The following is a 17,055-nucleotide window of genomic DNA, read 5'->3' on the forward strand; positions in this document are numbered from 1 at the left end:
GACTCTCTGCTCTTAAACTGTGGGAGCAGCTGTGACACGGTGACGCTGATTCAGTCCTCCGGCTCCTGATTGGTGGTGAGCGGCTCTTCCAGGAGCGCAGCGCCGCCCAGAGGAGCCCGAGACCCCGCTGCTTATTGGACAAAAGTGGCTTGAAAGCGCAGAGGGTGATCCCCCCTCTGCTGCTCTGCTCTGGTTGGTCTGGCAGGAGTCTCCGCTCTTTCGTGGACATATAAAGGAGGGTTTGCGCTGTTCGAGTCACACTTTCTAATTTTGTCAGACAAATCTAGAAGAAATAACCATGTCAGGAAGAGGCAAAACCGGCGGAAAAGCCCGCGCTAAGGCAAAGACTCGCTCCTCTCGTGCTGGACTCCAGTTCCCCGTTGGTCGTGTTCACAGGCTGCTGCGCAAAGGCAACTACGCTCACCGTGTGGGTGCCGGCGCCCCCGTCTACCTGGCCGCTGTGCTCGAGTACCTGACCGCTGAGATCCTGGAGCTGGCTGGAAACGCCGCCCGCGACAACAAGAAGAGCCGTATCATCCCCCGCCACCTGCAGCTGGCCGTCCGCAACGACGAGGAGCTCAACAAACTCCTGGGCGGAGTGACCATCGCTCAGGGCGGCGTGCTGCCCAACATCCAGGCTGTTCTTCTGCCCAAGAAGACCGAGAAGCCCGCCAAGTCCAAGTAAACCACAACAACTCCACAAACAAAAGGCTCTTTTAAGAGCCACACACTCACTCTGAGAAACTGCTCATCCTCCTCTTTAAAATACAGCAAAGCTGTCAGTTTCTCCAAAAACTTGAAGATATTAAACATTATAAACAGTATGGCCATTAATAATTGAAATAAAGTACATCTAACTTGTATTTTGAACCTGTACTTAATGTCTGAAGTTAGAGAAAATATGAAGATGTTGTATGTTATACATTATAAACAGCACAGTCAATAATTGAAATAAAACACATACAACTTGTACTTAACATCTTAATGAGTTTTGTCTAATTTTGGAGTTTAAACGTATAAATACAACAGCCAAATAGTGTAAGAAATGGTGACATTTTGTAGTTCAGATTTTCTGTATCTTTTGTCCTCTTCATATTTATACACATGTATACCTTGTTAGTAGTCGTACTGCATTTGCATCACAATTAACAAGACTAGTCTTAAATGGTGTAAATTATGTAAAGCTTTTAAATGTCTGACGTAATTAACACAATCATTTCCTAAACCATGTACAGATATGTATGTATATAAATATATATATATATATATATAGAGATATCCATCTATATAGTAATCAATTTATATATCTATATCTACATAGATGTATAAAGAAATTATACCAATATATACTTATTACTTATTGATGACATACATACATTTAATGAAGCAATTACTACTTTGTACTGTATATTCAATAAATGTAAATAGACATAGTCTACTATATTTACACATAATACTATGTTGTTTAAATGTATATTATTGAGTCTTATTAATAAATATTTATACTAGTTTTATTATGAATAATAATAGAGAAGATGGCTGAGCTCTTTGAGGACACAAGTGTTTGGCTCTTAAAAGAGCCTTTGAACAGGATGGACATGTCTCAGTGAGGACAGCTCACTTCTTCTTGGCTGCGGTCTTCTTCACTTTGGGTTTGGCGACCTTCTTGGCGGGAGATTTCTTGGCTGCTGGAGCCTTCTTCACCACCTTCTTTGCTGCCACCTTCTTAGGGCTCTTGGCCGCCACCTTCTTGGGGCTCTTGGCCACCACCTTCTTAGGGCTCTTGGCTGCCACCTTCTTGGGGCTCTTGACTACTTTCTTGGCCGCTGCAGGTTTCTTCACCTTCTTAGGAGACTTTTTAGCAGCTACTGGCTTCTTAGCTGCCGTTGCCTTGGGCTTTTTGGCCACTACAGGTTTCTTGGCGGCGGGCTTCTTGGCTTTAGGAGCGGCCTTCTGTGCTGGCTTCTTGGCTTCCACCTTCTTGTTGATCTTGAAAGAGCCGGAGGCCCCGGTTCCCTTGGTCTGGACCAGAGTTCCGTTGGTCACCAGAGTCTTGATGGCGGTCTTGACGCGGGCCTTGTTCTTGTCCACATCGTAGCCTCCGGCAGCCAGAGCCTTCTTGACAGCGGCCCCTGACACGCCGCTCCTCTCCTTGGACGCGGCCACGGCTTGAACGATGAGTTCCCTGACGCTGGGGCCGACCTTCTTCGGCTTGGGAGCCGCCTTCTTCTTGGCTGCTTTCGCCGGGGCGGGGGCGGCGGCGGCTGGAGCTGGAGCTACTTCTGCCATGATTCGTGGTTTCTAAGTTGAGCTCAGAGTGACAATGATCGCAGTGAAAGAGAGCGGATTCTTGGAGAGCACACAGAGAGGAGGCGGTACTTGAACGCAGCATGAGAACCGTGAAGACTCAACGCAGCCGCGGCTCCTGTGTGCAGCGTGAACACCGGGACACTTGTGTTTTCTCTTCACTCACAAAAGAGTTTCAATGAGTGTGTGAGAGGAGCTGGAGGCTCACAGTGAACGGAGTCCATAGCGGACTGGTCTCTCTTCATATTGAAGTCATGAAGAGCTCTGATGTTCTCTGTGTTTTCTTTGTGGAGCAAACGAACCTCAGCTGTTCACCGCGGTGAGCAGCGCTGCTCGGCGGCTTTTCACACTCGTTTCTCTCCTAAAAGCAGGTGAAAAACACCAGAGCTTCACCAAAACCTGTCTCTCGGCTGCTGCACACGTTTGTTCACAGAGTCCGAGTCAAAACAAGCAGCTGCTGATGATCACTGTGTAATAAAGTGCACTTATTGTGCAGCAGCAAACACACTGCTGATGGCCGAGGCTCATGCTGAAGTTCACACACACACACTTCTGTCACAGCTGTGAACTGAAGTGACAACAAACCTCAGGCAGTGATGACTCTCTCAATACTTTTATAGTTTGATGTAAATAATCTGCATCTTCAGTCTTTTTACTACATATTTATTATTATTTCACAAAATAATATCACAACGCCTCATCTTCTACAGTTTGTTCCAGCTGTGATTTGTCTGGATCATGTTCTTGGAACATTGTTATGATTCTCTCTGCAGGTCTCTACTGTGAAAATATTGACCTGGTTACATATCAATACTTACATACAAATACTCTGTAGTTTTGCTTTAAATTAATAACAATGACTTTATTTGTGTTTGTGTAGTGAACACAATAACCTTCTATACCTCATAATAAATGATTAGCATATGTGTTGCTTGTATCTTAAATAGCAGCAAAACTAACTAAGTGCATTTTCACTGTTGATCTGCATGTATGACTTGGTTGATTATTAATCATGATGTAGAAAACATTAAATGACTGAGGTATTATATGGTTAATAACTACCTTAGATGCAACTTAAATTCCTTCAGTTATGAAAGTTTACTCAAAGTGATTGCTGATGTCATTCATCAGTCTATGGAGTAAAGAGTTGAAGTTCCTCCAAGATTCATCTATTTTCAGCTCTAGTGTGGTATTTCTATTATAATCAGTGAGTGATTCAAGTCAGATAATTCAGACGTGTTATTAAGTGTTTGGTGCACATTCATTTCACAAATATTGTCTTTCCATTTAAAATACAACATATGGCAACTTTTCCTAATCCTATTTATGTGGTACTGAACAACATTTAATGACTAATCAGTTTTATTAATTTTACATTTAACAAGAGAAAGGACAAGAATGTTATTAACAGTGTGTAAAGATCATGTGAACTCTCTTAGATAAAGTGTGTGGCTCTTAAAAGAGCCGTTGGGTTGATGAGGTTGTTGGAGTCCGAGCAGTGTGTTTACTTGGAGCTGGTGTACTTGGTGACGGCCTTGGTTCCCTCGGACACGGCGTGCTTGGCCAGCTCACCGGGCAGCAGGAGACGCACGGCGGTCTGAATCTCCCTGGAGGTGATGGTGGAGCGCTTGTTGTAGTGAGCCAGGCGAGACGCCTCACCGGCGATGCGCTCGAAGATGTCGTTGACGAACGAGTTCATGATGCCCATGGCCTTGGACGAGATGCCAGTGTCGGGGTGGACCTGCTTGAGCACCTTGTACACGTAGATGGCGTAGCTCTCCTTCCTGCTCTTTCTCCTCTTCTTGCCTCCTTTGCCGGCGGTCTTCGTCACGGCTTTCTTAGAGCCCTTCTTGGGCGCGGACTTGGCGGCTTCAGGCATCCTGACTGACAGTTTACTCAGATGAATGAGTCGCAGCAAGCGGAGGAGACTCTACTTATAAAGGCTCCATGCAAACACCACTGTGTGCTCCCCCTCCTGTGATTGGTTCAATCTCTTACTGTGGTTGGATGAGGGGGAGATAGTGTTGTCTTTGTTTGAAACACACTGGAGACATTTTAGAAACAAATACATGATACATTTTAATAAAATAAACTATTCTTTAGTTATTTCTTCAGATTTCTACAGATTTGATGCTTCAAATGTCTGATGTAGTGAACACAATGACTTCTGATATGCTGTAATATAAATAAACATAGGCTACTTTATTTACACGTTTATTATATTTACTAGTGGTGTTGTTAAAAATATATATTAGGGCCGTCAATTGAAAAAAATGATTGCGATTGGTTGCGTCGCTCACTGTGGTTGGATGTGGAGATGGTGTCTTTGTTTGAAACAGAGTGGAGACATTTTAGAAAACATACACAATACATTTGATTAAAGAAACTAATCGCTTCTGTCCTTCACTTATTTATTCAGACCTAAATAAGTGACTACATTAACATTGTTCCTGTGACTCACATTTACACTTTTCTGCTTTTGTATCAAGTAGAAACTCAGAGACTCAAACCTCGGGTAAAAGTTAGAAAACATTGTTTTACAGTAATTTTTTCCTTTCAGTTGAACATGAATGTGATGCCTCCATGTTTGTTCAATTAATTATTAATGAGATAAACAGAAGACCCAGACAAAATGTCCTAACTCTCAAAAGTTGCTAATACTAGAACGTTGAATAAAGTTGTCAATTGCAACAAATGTTTATTGTTTTTAATGTCATCTATTACATTTTATTCCTTGTATTTATTTGGCGATTCAACAAAATCGATGACACTGAATTTAATTTGCGTTACTGTAATACAATCATGTCTTAAAAGTGAATATTGTCTGGTTTCTTTGCTCCATTTGACAAAAAAAATCATCATTAAAACTTAAAAGACATCATGAGAACATCATGATTTCCAGGTTTGATAGCCATTTTTCAACATGCCACATGTCATGTGCCCCCGCATGTAGTTAAATAATCATGGTGTGCCGCCAAAGCCTAAAATGCCAGGGCTATTTTCTGGTCCCAGTCCAGCCCTGTCTGTGGCAATGTCCTCTGTCGATATTTCCTGAAGATCTGTTAGTGTCTTCTCATTTATTGTCAGATTATGATGATGAATCATACATCTCATGAGAAAGACATGGCTTCCTGGGGACATCATGCTCAGAAAATGATTGTTTTTCCTCATTTTGGAGAACAATTGTTCTGCTGTTTGGGAATTCACCCATCCACAGATTTCTGGGACAAGACCAACTTTTCTGAGGCAGTCTTTTAGGTCTTTCATGTTTGCCTCATGAAATGTGTCATATAGTGCATAGTGATCTGCAGATCCTGTGTCTGGGTGTGCATTTATGTCTGCAGGCCTCTTCCGCAAGTTTACCCAGGGCAGTTTTTTTTCCATTTCTCCCTTCTTGGCGGAGTCCAGAATTTGAGGTGAGGCCATGACTACATTTGGCAGGTGTTTGAAGGAGAGCAGCATGTCTGCATAATCCTGTGGACTTTCTGCTCGGATATTGAACTTCACTGAACTCACAACACCACAGGGACACATTATCACAGCCCAGCCACCTTAACAGGAAAATAAATTGAAAATCTCAATATATTGACAACTAATAATGTTAAGTGCAACATATAGCAGCTTGTGGATAGTAATAAATACACAATTTGCTGTATATGTTTAATTTTCACAAAACCAAAAGTTAATTCCAACTCACCTGATGCACCCCAGACCTTCTGAAACACCTTGTCATAGGTACTGCGGTCTTTCATCTGTTCTCTCAAGCGGATGACAAGATCCATTTTTGATCCAGATGAATCAAGGCCACACTGTTTTACTAAAGTCCGCAGTAAATCAACCTGTTAAAACATGGGCAAGCACATCAACAACCAGAACCCTGTAATGGACAGACCTTAGCTAAATGATAAGTAATGTATTTCTAGCACTTAAAGGAATAGTTCACCATTGGAAAGATGAATGTCTATTAAAACTGGGTCATCTATGTAGTAGAAATGTGAAATAATAGTTATAGCAAGTGCATATAGTCAAATAGATGAACAACAACAACTCCCAGAATGCACTGCACATTACACTGCCAGGACTCTTCTTTTGCCATTTCATTTTGAAAACTCCCTTCTGTCATTGTTTTTACCACTTTCTCTGCAGAGCAAGAGCCGGTCAGCATATTTCTATCATAGACGGCGGACACCATGTTTACATTCTGGGAATGCGGTCTCGTCCCAATATGACTGGGTCTAAAAAGTGCAGAAATGGCCATTGTAGTTTCAAACCTTGAACCCACGTTTGCACTATGCTGAGTCAAATGAAAAAACTTTTTACAACTCAGTGGAAAACTGAGGGAGGGAAGCACAATTTAAAAAAAAAAATACTACTGCTATTCTAGCAATACAAAGCCACATTGCAAACCAGGGTAGTATTCCTTTAAAAAAAATCTCTTATAATATGAATCATTGTTTGGTAATTAGAGTTTGTGGGTTAACCTTTGAATGCAGATCTCACCTTTAAGTCCATTACTTCAGTTGTCAATCTATCCACCTCTGCCTGCTTTAGCGGGTTGGATCCTTTACTGCCTTTGACCTTCTTGTATTCCTTGTTAAACACCATATTGCTGGCTCTGGTGTGAGGACCTATCCATGGTGCCCATTTGTGATACGATGGAGATACCCCACAAGGGTTTGCAGCATTGCCTAGATAAGAGCCGGACACACAACACAAGCAGAAACATTATTATTACAAAACTACACTAAATAAAATGGCACTCACAAGTGGATGTATTATCTTGCATAGGGCAAGTTAAAAACAATCACTTCACTTACTCTTCACAAAGCCTCTGCAAATAATTTCCTGGCTGACAGAATGCCAAAAGTCTTCCATGTCAACCTCGCCATTAAAGTCAGATGGGGGCTCTTTAAGGTCACTCACTGAAAGAAAAACATTTGTCAAATAACAGTTGACAGTGTACCCTGTCCCCAAATAACGGACTTACTTGGCACACTGAGGACTCCCTTCTTATGCAAATCCATGATGACAACAGGAGGATGGTTTCCACAACTCGCACAAGAGAATGAATACTCATGTGCTGAAAGAGCTTCAAAATGAAGGTACCCGTGAAGTATGGAGTCGTGGTCTGGATATTTATCTTTGTTTGTGGCTTGTAAAGCCGCCACAGCGCTCGCCACTGCTGTATGGTTCTGCAGATAAATGTGGATGAAAAACTGTCAGGTCAATATCCAAAGGAAATGAACACAGGCTAACAAATCACAGACATCGAGAGCATTGTAAATGACCTGTACAGAGTTCCTCAGGAAAAGGCAGAAATGGTGTGTCAAAATGACACCATCGTTAAAATTGTGTAGCCCGTCTGTCCACTCCTGGTATCGATAAAATGTGTTGCATGTGACACATAATTTAAAATATGTAGTTATACCTACAAAAGAAAAGGTTGTTAAAGTCTTGTCAGCAATATAACGGTTGCACAATGACTGACTAGCATAGACATGAAACATGTAGCCATAACTTTTCATGTAATGTAATGCAACCTACCCTCCACAATTCCAGTGACTGATACAATCTTTGCATTTTTGCAAATGGCTATCGCCCCAGAAAGTGGAACTTTGCCGGGACATTTGTGACAGAAGTTCTCTTTGGGAACTAAGTGCCTTGGCATATCCTCTGATGAAATCAAATTCCTCGGAAGGTTTGCTGGCAGGGCTTTATGTGAAATGAGGTAATCCACCATTTCAACCAGTGCTTTTCCTTCCGGGGGATACAGAAGACCATGTTCAGGCTGTGCATCATCTTCCACGGGTGCATAATCTTCCATGGGTGCATAATCTTCCACGGGTGTTGCATCATCTTCCATGGGTGCATCGGAGGACTCTTCTTGACAATCCATATTTTGTACAAAGAAGTCAGGCCTTAATTGGTGCAGGTGCCACTTTGATATGGCTTTGTGTGGGCAAGATGTCCAGGGTTCTGAGCAGGGGCAACTCAATGAGTTGTCTGAATTGTCATAGTGGACCATGACCCTCCCATATCTAGAATACAATGAAATGTGTGGCTCAAACACAGAAAGATAAATGTGTCCCTGTTCATTTTCGAGGTTTACCACCACACTCAGGGGTGCACCTTGATCATCAGCTGCCAGTTTCCTTGTCAGACATTCAGCCACACAGTTTTGGCTTAACCACTTGTTTTCCAGCATGTCTGTGAGAACCCCATCATCAAGAGAAACAGCTGGTGTGGTGGTCACAGGACTAAATGCCAACGACCGAACATGGACACAGTCAAACTCCAGTAACCCACTTGGCAGTGCATTGTCATATGCCCTGTTACATGTCTCCAATTGGCAGGACACATGGTGGTGACTACCCCAGGTACATTTTTGGGCATGGATATAGTGTGCAGTAGCCTTGAAAGATCTAGACACGGCAAAAATTCCCCTTTTCCCATCAACACACACAGAGTTCAGGTGGTGATTTGCTGTTATGTCCGATGATTTTTCCTTGTGTTGCCTTTCAATGTGTGTTTTGAGGTTTTTTCTAAGGATTGGTTTGCAACAAAAACAACACGTCGTTTTTTTGCGTGCCACCAACCATGTTTTTTTGCGATGGTCTGCTGCTGGGGCCGCCATGGTCACCGTGGACACTGGAATGACCATGGCTGCTGGAGTGGACGCTGGAGTCACCGTGGCTGCTGGAGTCACCGTGGACACTGGAGTCACCATAGGTGCTGGAGTGGATGCTGGAGTCACCGTGAATGCCAAATTTGCAGTAGTATTTGTGGTTTTTGTCTTGCAGCAGATTTTGAAGTGACGGACAAAAAACTCCTTTCTCACAATGACTTTTGTGCAAAAGCCACAGTGATAATGGTGGCTTTGCACACAGCCAAGCTGGCATTTGTAGACACTGTATCCTAAAAGACAGATAGGAGAAGTGATTAAGAAGTGTCAAGAAACAAACAAAACAATACATTTGTTAAGCCCCGCCTGAGAGAGGCTAAATGTTACATTACTTCTTAATGAAGAGGTTCAAAGAACAATCATTATTATCAGGGGCATCTATAAAAATGCAGTAATCTTGAAACTTTTTTTGGACTAAAGATTCTATACACGTCAATACATATCATAGATGAAATGGCTGTAAGATTAGTTTGCTTATTGTGAGTGTGATACTCAAAGGGATGAGTTTAACAGTTTGATGGTCACAGTTATCAATGGTCAGGACAAAGAGAAAAAACATAATATTTCATAACATGTAAGGCTCGTGGGGAAATGAAGGCCTTTCAGCATAGAAATGAAAAAAAAACATTTGATAATATAGTTGGACTTACCACCATACTCTACAATTGACCGTCTGTGGCCCTGCAGGTGAGCCACAAGTTTTGGGTAGCTCCCCTTTTTATGGCAAACCGGACACTGAAAAGTGTCCGAGTCGCATTTCCTCAGCTCAGGGCCTGCTCCGTTGGCAAAAGTATTGTTGCTCTATAAGAGAATTAAATAAAATGTATTTTGTATTAACATGGGAAAATGTTTAATCCACAATCAAGTAGTAACTGGATTGCATTTGCCTATAAGAATTTCCCTGTCCTAAAATATATGTAGGCTAACTGAAATGAATCAAATCAAATGACACTGTTGACAGTGATTCAACAGAAGTTTTTACTTCTAAATATGAAATATATTATTCATCATCAAATCTTTTATATTAACAACTGAAGAACTGAGGTCACAAGATTTCAAATTAGCAAAGCTGTGTGTAGGGTGGCCATTATTACAACACCAAAAAGGAGGACACTTTGGGGCATTTAGTGAGGAAAGAAAAATTGCAACATACAACTCTAGCGTACTCCCCACGGCAACACAATTTTGTACATGATAACGATGGTATCATGATACAGTGATCCTGAGATACTCTGTTCACCACAAGACAATTTATCTATGATATATCATGATGCATGTGTAACAGAAGAGGAAAAAATATTCCTGAGAAGGTGAAAAGTATTTGTTCACAGTATTTGTATTTATTCAGTACAACTGTCTTGCAAAGTGCAGTCCCACAAAGCAGAACATTTATGGCCTTAAATGTGCTAATGAAATTTACATAAAAATAAATGAATAAATGCAAAAAATATACATTCCAGTTCTTAATAAGCATAACGAACTTTTTTTATGTAAACAACAAAAGAGAGTAAGAAGAAAAACCTTTGCTTTACTTTACTTTTGCTGACAAACGTGTGCTCTTTTGACCATTCAGCATTAAATGAGGTCCGTCTTTTCGGCATGTTAACATTCAGTTAACGAGATGAGTGACACAGCTAGCACATGGGAACAGGGGGCGGCTTGTTTACATTTTCAACCAATGTGAAATCAGAGAATTGAGTGACACCGCCTTTAGCCAATCATTTTTAACCAATGTTTTTGTTTGTTTGTTTTTTTAACCGAAAGTCTCACACCATTGGACGATATGCAGCGGTGCGTTCAGATGCAACTCCAAAAGGAAGACAAATAGGCGTCCGGCTTGAGTCTGCGCCGCACAAGGCATTTAAATTCCAGACTGTCCGGCCTAAATCCGGACGTATGGCCACCCTAGCTGTGTGTCACTTCTCAGAGTCATTTAAAGATTAAAAAAAAGAGATAAAAAAAAACTAAGCAAAACTAAATAATGAGCATGTAGTTTATCTTATGCGGTTCTTGGTTTAAAATGAGAACCCCTGTCTCAATGAGATAAATATAACATCTATATAAATAAAATTTAAAAAAAACAACTTTATCGTTACAGCATACATAGATTACTGGTTAGCAAACCAAACCTACTTGATTTAATGTATACAAATAATTACTATTTATACAGTGTTTAATATCAAAAAAAAATTCTTTATCCATTACCTTTTCCTCCATCATTGTATATCTCAACCTGGGGGGCCCCGATTAGAAGCAACGATGATACGGACGCAGCATATAGTTCAACAGTTTACTGAGATTGAGCATATGACATGGTTTCTGAAATATAAACTAACGGAATATAAAATAAGTGCAGCCAACAGTGAAATAACTAATATTAGAAATGCTGTTGATGAATTGGCACAAGGGTCACAAACAAATACACACGTAATAAAGGAAAACTTACAAATTAGAACCTGAAATGCAACATGTGTAAACTAACCTCAAAACAGTAAACAGTGTCCGCCATCTTTGCTAACAGCTACGCTAACAGGACCAAGAAAAGAATGAAGATATTTCTCAACTCAGGGGAAACTGAGGTTAGAAACACATTTATTTTTTTCAAAAATACCTTTTATAGTAATACAAAGCTAAATGCAAATCGGTGAAATATTCCTTTTCCAATTTTAACACTTAGAAGTCTCATCTCAGTATGAAGCTGCCACAGTATGCTCGCGGAGCGGCTCAGGACCCAACTAGGACCCAACAGTTGGGCTGCCCTCACCGTGCCAGACTGGGAATATAGTACATACACGATACATGTTATTAAAGAAACAAATCGCTTCTGTCCTTCAGTTTTTTCTTTAGACAGAAAAAAGAGTAGACATAAATATTGTTCCTGTGACTCACATTTTACATGACAAGAAATTTAACAAGAATACATTGTTTTACCGTCATGTTATCCTTTCAGTTGAACATAAATGTGATGCCTCCGCATTTGTTAAATGAGTTATTAATGAAATACATACAAGAATCAAACAAAATGTCTTCTCGTTTGTTGTTCATACAAGACGATTGTGTTTATTGCAGTGAATGTGTAATGTTTTAATGTCATCTTTTATATCATATTGTATTTATTTGACAGTTTAATGTGTCGTTTCAGTTAAGTTACATATACATATGGTGTGAATGGTTCAGTTGACCTGAGAAGATACTATTCTTGTTGAAACATGTCATCATTAAGTCATTCCTCATTACATCACTGTTGTTATTAGCAGACTAAAACATGGAAAATACAATCTTATAACCTTGATGTTACTGCCGTCCTTTGAAGATTGGTTAACTTTAATGAGATATTGCCATGAAACTAAATATAAAACAACCATGTGTGGTTATTACAAGGTGACTTTTTGACACAAATCAAATGGGTTCAATTTTAACCATAATAAATTGAATTGCAATAACTTGCGTTTTATTTAATTACTTACACTGTATACTACAGTAGCTACAGAGGATTTAATAACAGCATCTCATGATTGATACATCATTTTATAGAGCAATAGCTATATATATTTTTTTTTAATTTATTTTATTTTCAAATATATATAAAAAAAAAAACTAGTACCGCATAACCACTGAATTACTAATTTACACCAGGATTTATGCAGCCGCAAAAACACACTATTTCAGGCTTTCAAAAAAGCGATTTACTTCGAGGAATAATAAGAAAACCTTCTGTTTCAATAGGGTTCTATTTACCTTGTGCTAGAAAACTAAAAAATGTATATTGAAATGACTGACTGGTTCATATACTTTAAATATTAACTAGACATTTTTAAGACCGTTGTGTGAACAACTGGAACAAATTACAGGACTATGTGCTCTCAGAGACAAAGTGGTTGGCTCTTAAAAGAGCCGTTGTTTCGTTTGATGACAAAGTGAAGTGAGTTTAACCGCCGAAGCCGTACAGAGTTCTTCCCTGTCTCTTCAGAGCATAAACCACGTCCATGGCGGTCACAGTCTTCCTCTTTGCGTGCTCGGTGTAGGTGACAGCATCACGGATCACGTTCTCCAGGAAAACCTTCAACACACCGCGAGTCTCCTCGTAGATCAGACCAGAGATACGCTTCACTCCGCCACGGCGAGCCAGACGGCGGATGGCAGGCTTGGTGATGCCCTGGATGTTATCACGGAGAACTTTGCGGTGACGCTTAGCGCCTCCTTTACCAAGACCCTTGCCTCCTTTTCCACGTCCACTCATTTTAATGAATAGTAGAATACACAACTATGGTGACTATGTCGAGATTCACGGCTATACAAAGGCTGTCTGAGGACCTGTTTGAAGCCAGGGGTGCCATATTCTTCCTCTGTGGGTTTTCATGGTGGATAAAGTTGTCTATGGTGCAGCAGCGCCCCTAACAGGAGAAGAGAGTCAGTGACCATGTCTCAGAAGTCTCCCAAAATAAAAGATGAAACTGTCAGGGTTTATATAAAAACAAACAAACAACAATTAATATGACAACAAATACAATATGGAAAATTGTGATTTTAAAGCATTCTGTAGGTGAATTTAAAAACAAGTGATTAGAAAATGATTATTAGTTAAATGACTTTACAGTTTTTCTCAGTCGCTTTGGTGCATTTCTCAGATCAGAATGAACATTCTCAGAACTATTAGTTTAACCTCCACAACATTTAGTCATGTGTGCACATCATAGTAGCAATTTCTCCTTCCTCTGAACAACTGCAAATGCTTTTGGACATGTATCAGTTGCTTTTATACAATTCTCTGCTGTTTTATTACATTATCATTTGCTTATGTCATGTCAGTCAAAATTAACTATACTTATGGATACTGAATAGTTGTTCCCAATAAAACTAATATTCTTCATTTCATTGCTTGAGTCATTACATACAAAATTGTTGAACTAGTTATCAAATTCTGGCAGAGTCATGCAGAGGGTGATTCACCACTCCAGGAGATACTTTCCTCGACATGAAGATATGTGATGTAGATGAAAATATGTGGCCAGGCAGACAGGAACGTCTGGATGTGCCAGAATGATTTACCTATATGTTCAGTTACAATATGTAGTGTTATATTGTTCACATTTGTGCACAGCTCGACCAAAAGGGTGTGTCTTATGTTTGTTCTAAATAAGTGACTGTAGTGTATTTTTCTTTTGCACAATGGTGGAGAATTGCAAAGACCATATACAGTAAAAATGTGAAACGTACGTATTCAGTGTCTTGTACTCACTTACTCCCCTAACTACAGCAATGTGTAATTTTACTGTAGTTTTCAAATGGCTGTACAAGTAGTGTATAGTGCTGTTTTGAGCATTTTCATGTAGTGTCACCGAGTTCTGACCTTTTTTTGCATTGGAAAATACTGAGAGAATAAACTGTCATAATGAAAACTTGACAAAGCCATTTGACTATCTTAGAATAAACGATGGTGTCAAGACTTCTCATTTTGATGACACTGGCAGTTTCATTGACATGAATACTTGCTTTTGAGCAATGGACTATCCATTTTGAGCAAGTGACATGCTTCTGCATGTTATCCACTAGGTTTTGCAGTTTGCACTAATTGTTTTGAGAAATGCACTAGCTGCTGTGCAAATGTTAATAGTTTTACACTGAAAACTACAGTACTAACATTATTATAGTAACAGTATACAGTACATGCTAGGCCTGTATGCAGTGCTGTGATGCTGATGTTGAGCATTTCAATGTGCATAAAACCACAGACCCTTAATAGAAAATGTCTGACCTGGAAGCCAGACATGTTTTATTTGATTTATTCCTATTGATTCAAAGTAAATTGAGTGCAAGAGTTACAAATTCCACAGCTCCTGTCAGATAATAAAGTAAAATGGGTAAATAATTAATGCTTCATAAAATTGTCATTATGGAACCTTGTCTGTATTTGACAATAAAAGTTAGGAACAATATGAACACATAAAAAAAAAAAAATTCAGAGGTATGTGGTCTAGAGTCTAGAGTGAGGTGGCTCTTAAAAGAGCCGTTGTGGTGAAGGTTAGTGGAGCAGCAGAGTTTAAGCTCTCTCTCCACGGATGCGGCGGGCCAGCTGGATGTCCTTGGGCATGATGGTGACTCTCTTGGCGTGGATGGCGCACAGGTTGGTGTCCTCGAAGAGGCCGACCAGGTAAGCCTCGCTGGACTCCTGCAGAGCCATGACAGCGGAGCTCTGGAAGCGCAGGTCGGTCTTGAAGTCCTGAGCGATCTCTCTCACCAGGCGCTGGAAGGGCAGCTTGCGGATCAGCAGCTCCGTGGATTTCTGGTAGCGACGGATCTCTCTCAGAGCCACGGTACCGGGCCTGTAACGGTGAGGCTTCTTCACGCCGCCGGTGGCAGGCGCGCTCTTCCGCGCAGCCTTGGTGGCCAGCTGCTTCCTGGGAGCTTTACCTCCGGTAGATTTACGGGCGGTTTGCTTGGTTCTTGCCATGTTTCTGCTTGTTGCTTTCAACAGGAGAAAAAGTGAAGCAGACACGAGCGACTCTCTGCTCTTAAACTGTGGGAGCAGCTGTGACACGGTGACGCTGCTTCAGTCCTCCGGCTCCTGATTGGTGGTGAGCGGCTCTTCCAGGAGCGCAGCGCCGCCCAGAGGAGCCCGAGACCCCGCTGCTTATTGGACAAAAGTGGCTTGAAAGCGCAGAGGGTGATCCCCCCCTCTGCTGCTCTGCTCTGGTTGGTCTGACAGGAGTCTCCCGCGCTTTCGTGGACATATAAAGGAGGGTTTGCGCTGTTTGAGTCACAATTTCTCTGATTTTGTCAGACAAATCTAGTAAAAATTAACCATGTCAGGAAGAGGCAAAACCGGCGGAAAAGCCCGCGCTAAGGCAAAGACCCGCTCCTCTCGTGCTGGACTCCAGTTCCCCGTCGGTCGTGTTCACAGGCTGCTGCGCAAAGGCAACTACGCTCACCGTGTGGGTGCCGGCGCCCCCGTGTACCTGGCCGCTGTGCTCGAGTACCTGACCGCTGAGATCCTGGAGTTGGCTGGAAACGCCGCCCGCGACAACAAGAAGAGCCGTATCATCCCCCGCCACCTGCAGCTGGCCGTCCGCAACGACGAGGAGCTCAACAAACTCCTGGGCGGAGTGACCATCGCTCAGGGCGGCGTGCTGCCCAACATCCAGGCTGTTCTTCTGCCCAAGAAGACCGAGAAGGCCGCCAAGTCCAAGTAAACCACAACAACTCCACAAACAAACAAACAAAAGGCTCTTTTAAGAGCCACACACTCACTCTAATAAAGAGCTGCTCCTCGTGTGTCTCATCAACCTGCTCAGTAAATATAAACTTGACATAATGTTAATGCATATAAAATATCTGATCAAATAATGATAATTCATCTCTTTATTAAAAAATATAGTTAGAATCAAATAAACACAAAGAAAACATTTATTTTATATTTTATTTCTTCTTTCAAATAAAGTGCGTTGTAGACTACCTGTGCCATGTCACCTTTTTTGCAATATCCCATTTCTCTGTGAAATGCTGGCACATGTTTCAGCAAAGTGTCGGTTCTGGTTCAGCCATTCAAAATAACATGGAACTTACTGTAAAGGGTTCTAGAATGTAATTTTAGCTTGAAACATAAAATTGTCTAAAGTCTATGCACAATGATTTGAGACTAGAAATGTTTGGCTCATGATAAACAATTTGCCTCTACTGTTATTTCCTGCTGACAAAATTATAGAGCAACAATATGCACTACATTATCATGAGTCAAGTCTAGGATTTAGTACTACTTCCCTTCTTGAAGTGGTCGGTGTGTTTTCATACTCTGTCGCCCTCTGGTGGCATAGAATCAGTGACCCAGTTACAAATACTGTAGGGAACTGTTAAATAAAAACGGATTATTGTTATTGTTGTTGTTGTTGTTGTTGTTATTGTTGTTGTCTTATTATCATTATTATCATTACTATCATCATTATTATTATTATTATTATTATCATTATTATTATTGTTGCTATTATTATAATATATAAGAGCATATCACCTTGATGACTTGACAAAGATCTTCACATACTATAGTACTCAAAAACTGTGTCCTGTTCTAA

At 40.9% G+C, this 17,055-nt stretch overlaps 6 protein-coding genes across 8 annotated transcripts; 2 read left to right on the forward strand and 4 right to left on the reverse strand.

Annotated features, from left to right (window-relative positions):
- The first annotated feature begins 298 nt into the window (after positions 1-298).
- On the forward strand, positions 299-972 carry LOC131472017 (histone H2A-like). The gene has a single exon (XM_058648901.1). It carries the CDS (start codon positions 299-301, stop codon positions 683-685), a length of 387 nt encoding a protein of 128 aa, XP_058504884.1. The 3' UTR covers positions 686-972.
- Positions 973-1,519: 547 nt separating this feature from the next.
- On the reverse strand, positions 1,520-2,299 carry LOC131472217 (histone H1-like). The gene has a single exon (XM_058649145.1). The coding sequence runs from the start codon at positions 2,287-2,289 to the stop codon at positions 1,618-1,620; it is 672 nt and encodes a 223-aa protein (XP_058505128.1). The 5' UTR covers positions 2,290-2,299; the 3' UTR covers positions 1,520-1,617.
- Positions 2,300-3,752: 1,453 nt separating this feature from the next.
- Positions 3,753-4,213, reverse strand: LOC131472249 (histone H2B-like). The gene has a single exon (XM_058649213.1). It carries the CDS (start codon positions 4,184-4,186, stop codon positions 3,812-3,814), a length of 375 nt encoding a protein of 124 aa, XP_058505196.1. The 5' UTR covers positions 4,187-4,213; the 3' UTR covers positions 3,753-3,811.
- Positions 4,214-4,555: 342 nt separating this feature from the next.
- LOC131471639 (uncharacterized) lies at positions 4,556-11,719 on the reverse strand. 3 transcript variants are annotated; one of them, XM_058648302.1, is made up of 10 exons: positions 11,472-11,719; positions 11,195-11,308; positions 9,640-9,790; positions 7,852-9,222; positions 7,596-7,735; positions 7,295-7,499; positions 7,125-7,229; positions 6,808-6,995; positions 6,005-6,146; positions 4,556-5,858 (listed from the first exon to the last, which is right to left on the reverse strand). In XM_058648302.1, the coding sequence occupies exons 2-10, from the start codon at positions 11,207-11,209 to the stop codon at positions 5,269-5,271; spliced, it is 2,907 nt and encodes a 968-aa protein (XP_058504285.1). In that variant the 5' UTR covers positions 11,210-11,308; positions 11,472-11,719; the 3' UTR covers positions 4,556-5,268. The 3 variants fall into 3 exon arrangements, with proteins under 3 accessions (XP_058504285.1, XP_058504294.1, XP_058504276.1); XM_058648311.1 differs by having other exon boundaries at positions 11,195-11,320; XM_058648293.1 differs by having other exon boundaries at positions 11,195-11,719.
- Positions 11,720-14,725: 3,006 nt separating this feature from the next.
- LOC131472224 (histone H3) lies at positions 14,726-15,446 on the reverse strand. The gene has a single exon (XM_058649159.1). It carries the CDS (start codon positions 15,438-15,440, stop codon positions 15,030-15,032), a length of 411 nt encoding a protein of 136 aa, XP_058505142.1. The 5' UTR covers positions 15,441-15,446; the 3' UTR covers positions 14,726-15,029.
- A 249-nt stretch (positions 15,447-15,695) lies between these two features.
- LOC131471992 (histone H2A-like) lies at positions 15,696-16,339 on the forward strand. Its single transcript, XM_058648874.1, has one exon. The coding sequence runs from the start codon at positions 15,793-15,795 to the stop codon at positions 16,177-16,179; it is 387 nt and encodes a 128-aa protein (XP_058504857.1). The 5' UTR covers positions 15,696-15,792; the 3' UTR covers positions 16,180-16,339.
- The last annotated feature ends 716 nt before the right edge of the window (positions 16,340-17,055 follow it).

This window comes from Solea solea, chromosome 1 (genome assembly GCF_958295425.1).
Source record: "Solea solea chromosome 1, fSolSol10.1, whole genome shotgun sequence".
NCBI lineage: Eukaryota > Metazoa > Chordata > Actinopteri > Pleuronectiformes > Soleidae > Solea > Solea solea.

What these genes read in the sequence shown, in the direction of transcription:
- LOC131472017 (XM_058648901.1), top strand. Translation starts at nt 299, where the DNA reads ATGTCAGGAAGAGGCAAAACCGGCGGAAAAGCCCGCGCTAAGGCAAAG.
- LOC131472217 (XM_058649145.1), bottom strand. Translation starts at nt 2,289, where the DNA reads ATGGCAGAAGTAGCTCCAGCTCCAGCCGCCGCCGCCCCCGCCCCGGCG.
- LOC131472249 (XM_058649213.1), bottom strand. Translation starts at nt 4,186, where the DNA reads ATGCCTGAAGCCGCCAAGTCCGCGCCCAAGAAGGGCTCTAAGAAAGCC.
- LOC131472224 (XM_058649159.1), bottom strand. Translation starts at nt 15,440, where the DNA reads ATGGCAAGAACCAAGCAAACCGCCCGTAAATCTACCGGAGGTAAAGCT.
- LOC131471992 (XM_058648874.1), top strand. Translation starts at nt 15,793, where the DNA reads ATGTCAGGAAGAGGCAAAACCGGCGGAAAAGCCCGCGCTAAGGCAAAG.
- LOC131471639 (XM_058648302.1), bottom strand. An exon ending in CTGAAGTAATGGACTTAAAG is followed by an intron (nt 6,147 to 6,807) that starts GTGAGATCTGCA and finishes ATGTTTTAACAG; the next exon opens with GTTGATTTACTGCGGACTTT. An exon ending in GAAGGTCTGGGGTGCATCAG is followed by an intron (nt 5,859 to 6,004) that starts GTGAGTTGGAAT and finishes TTTCCTGTTAAG; the next exon opens with GTGGCTGGGCTGTGATAATG.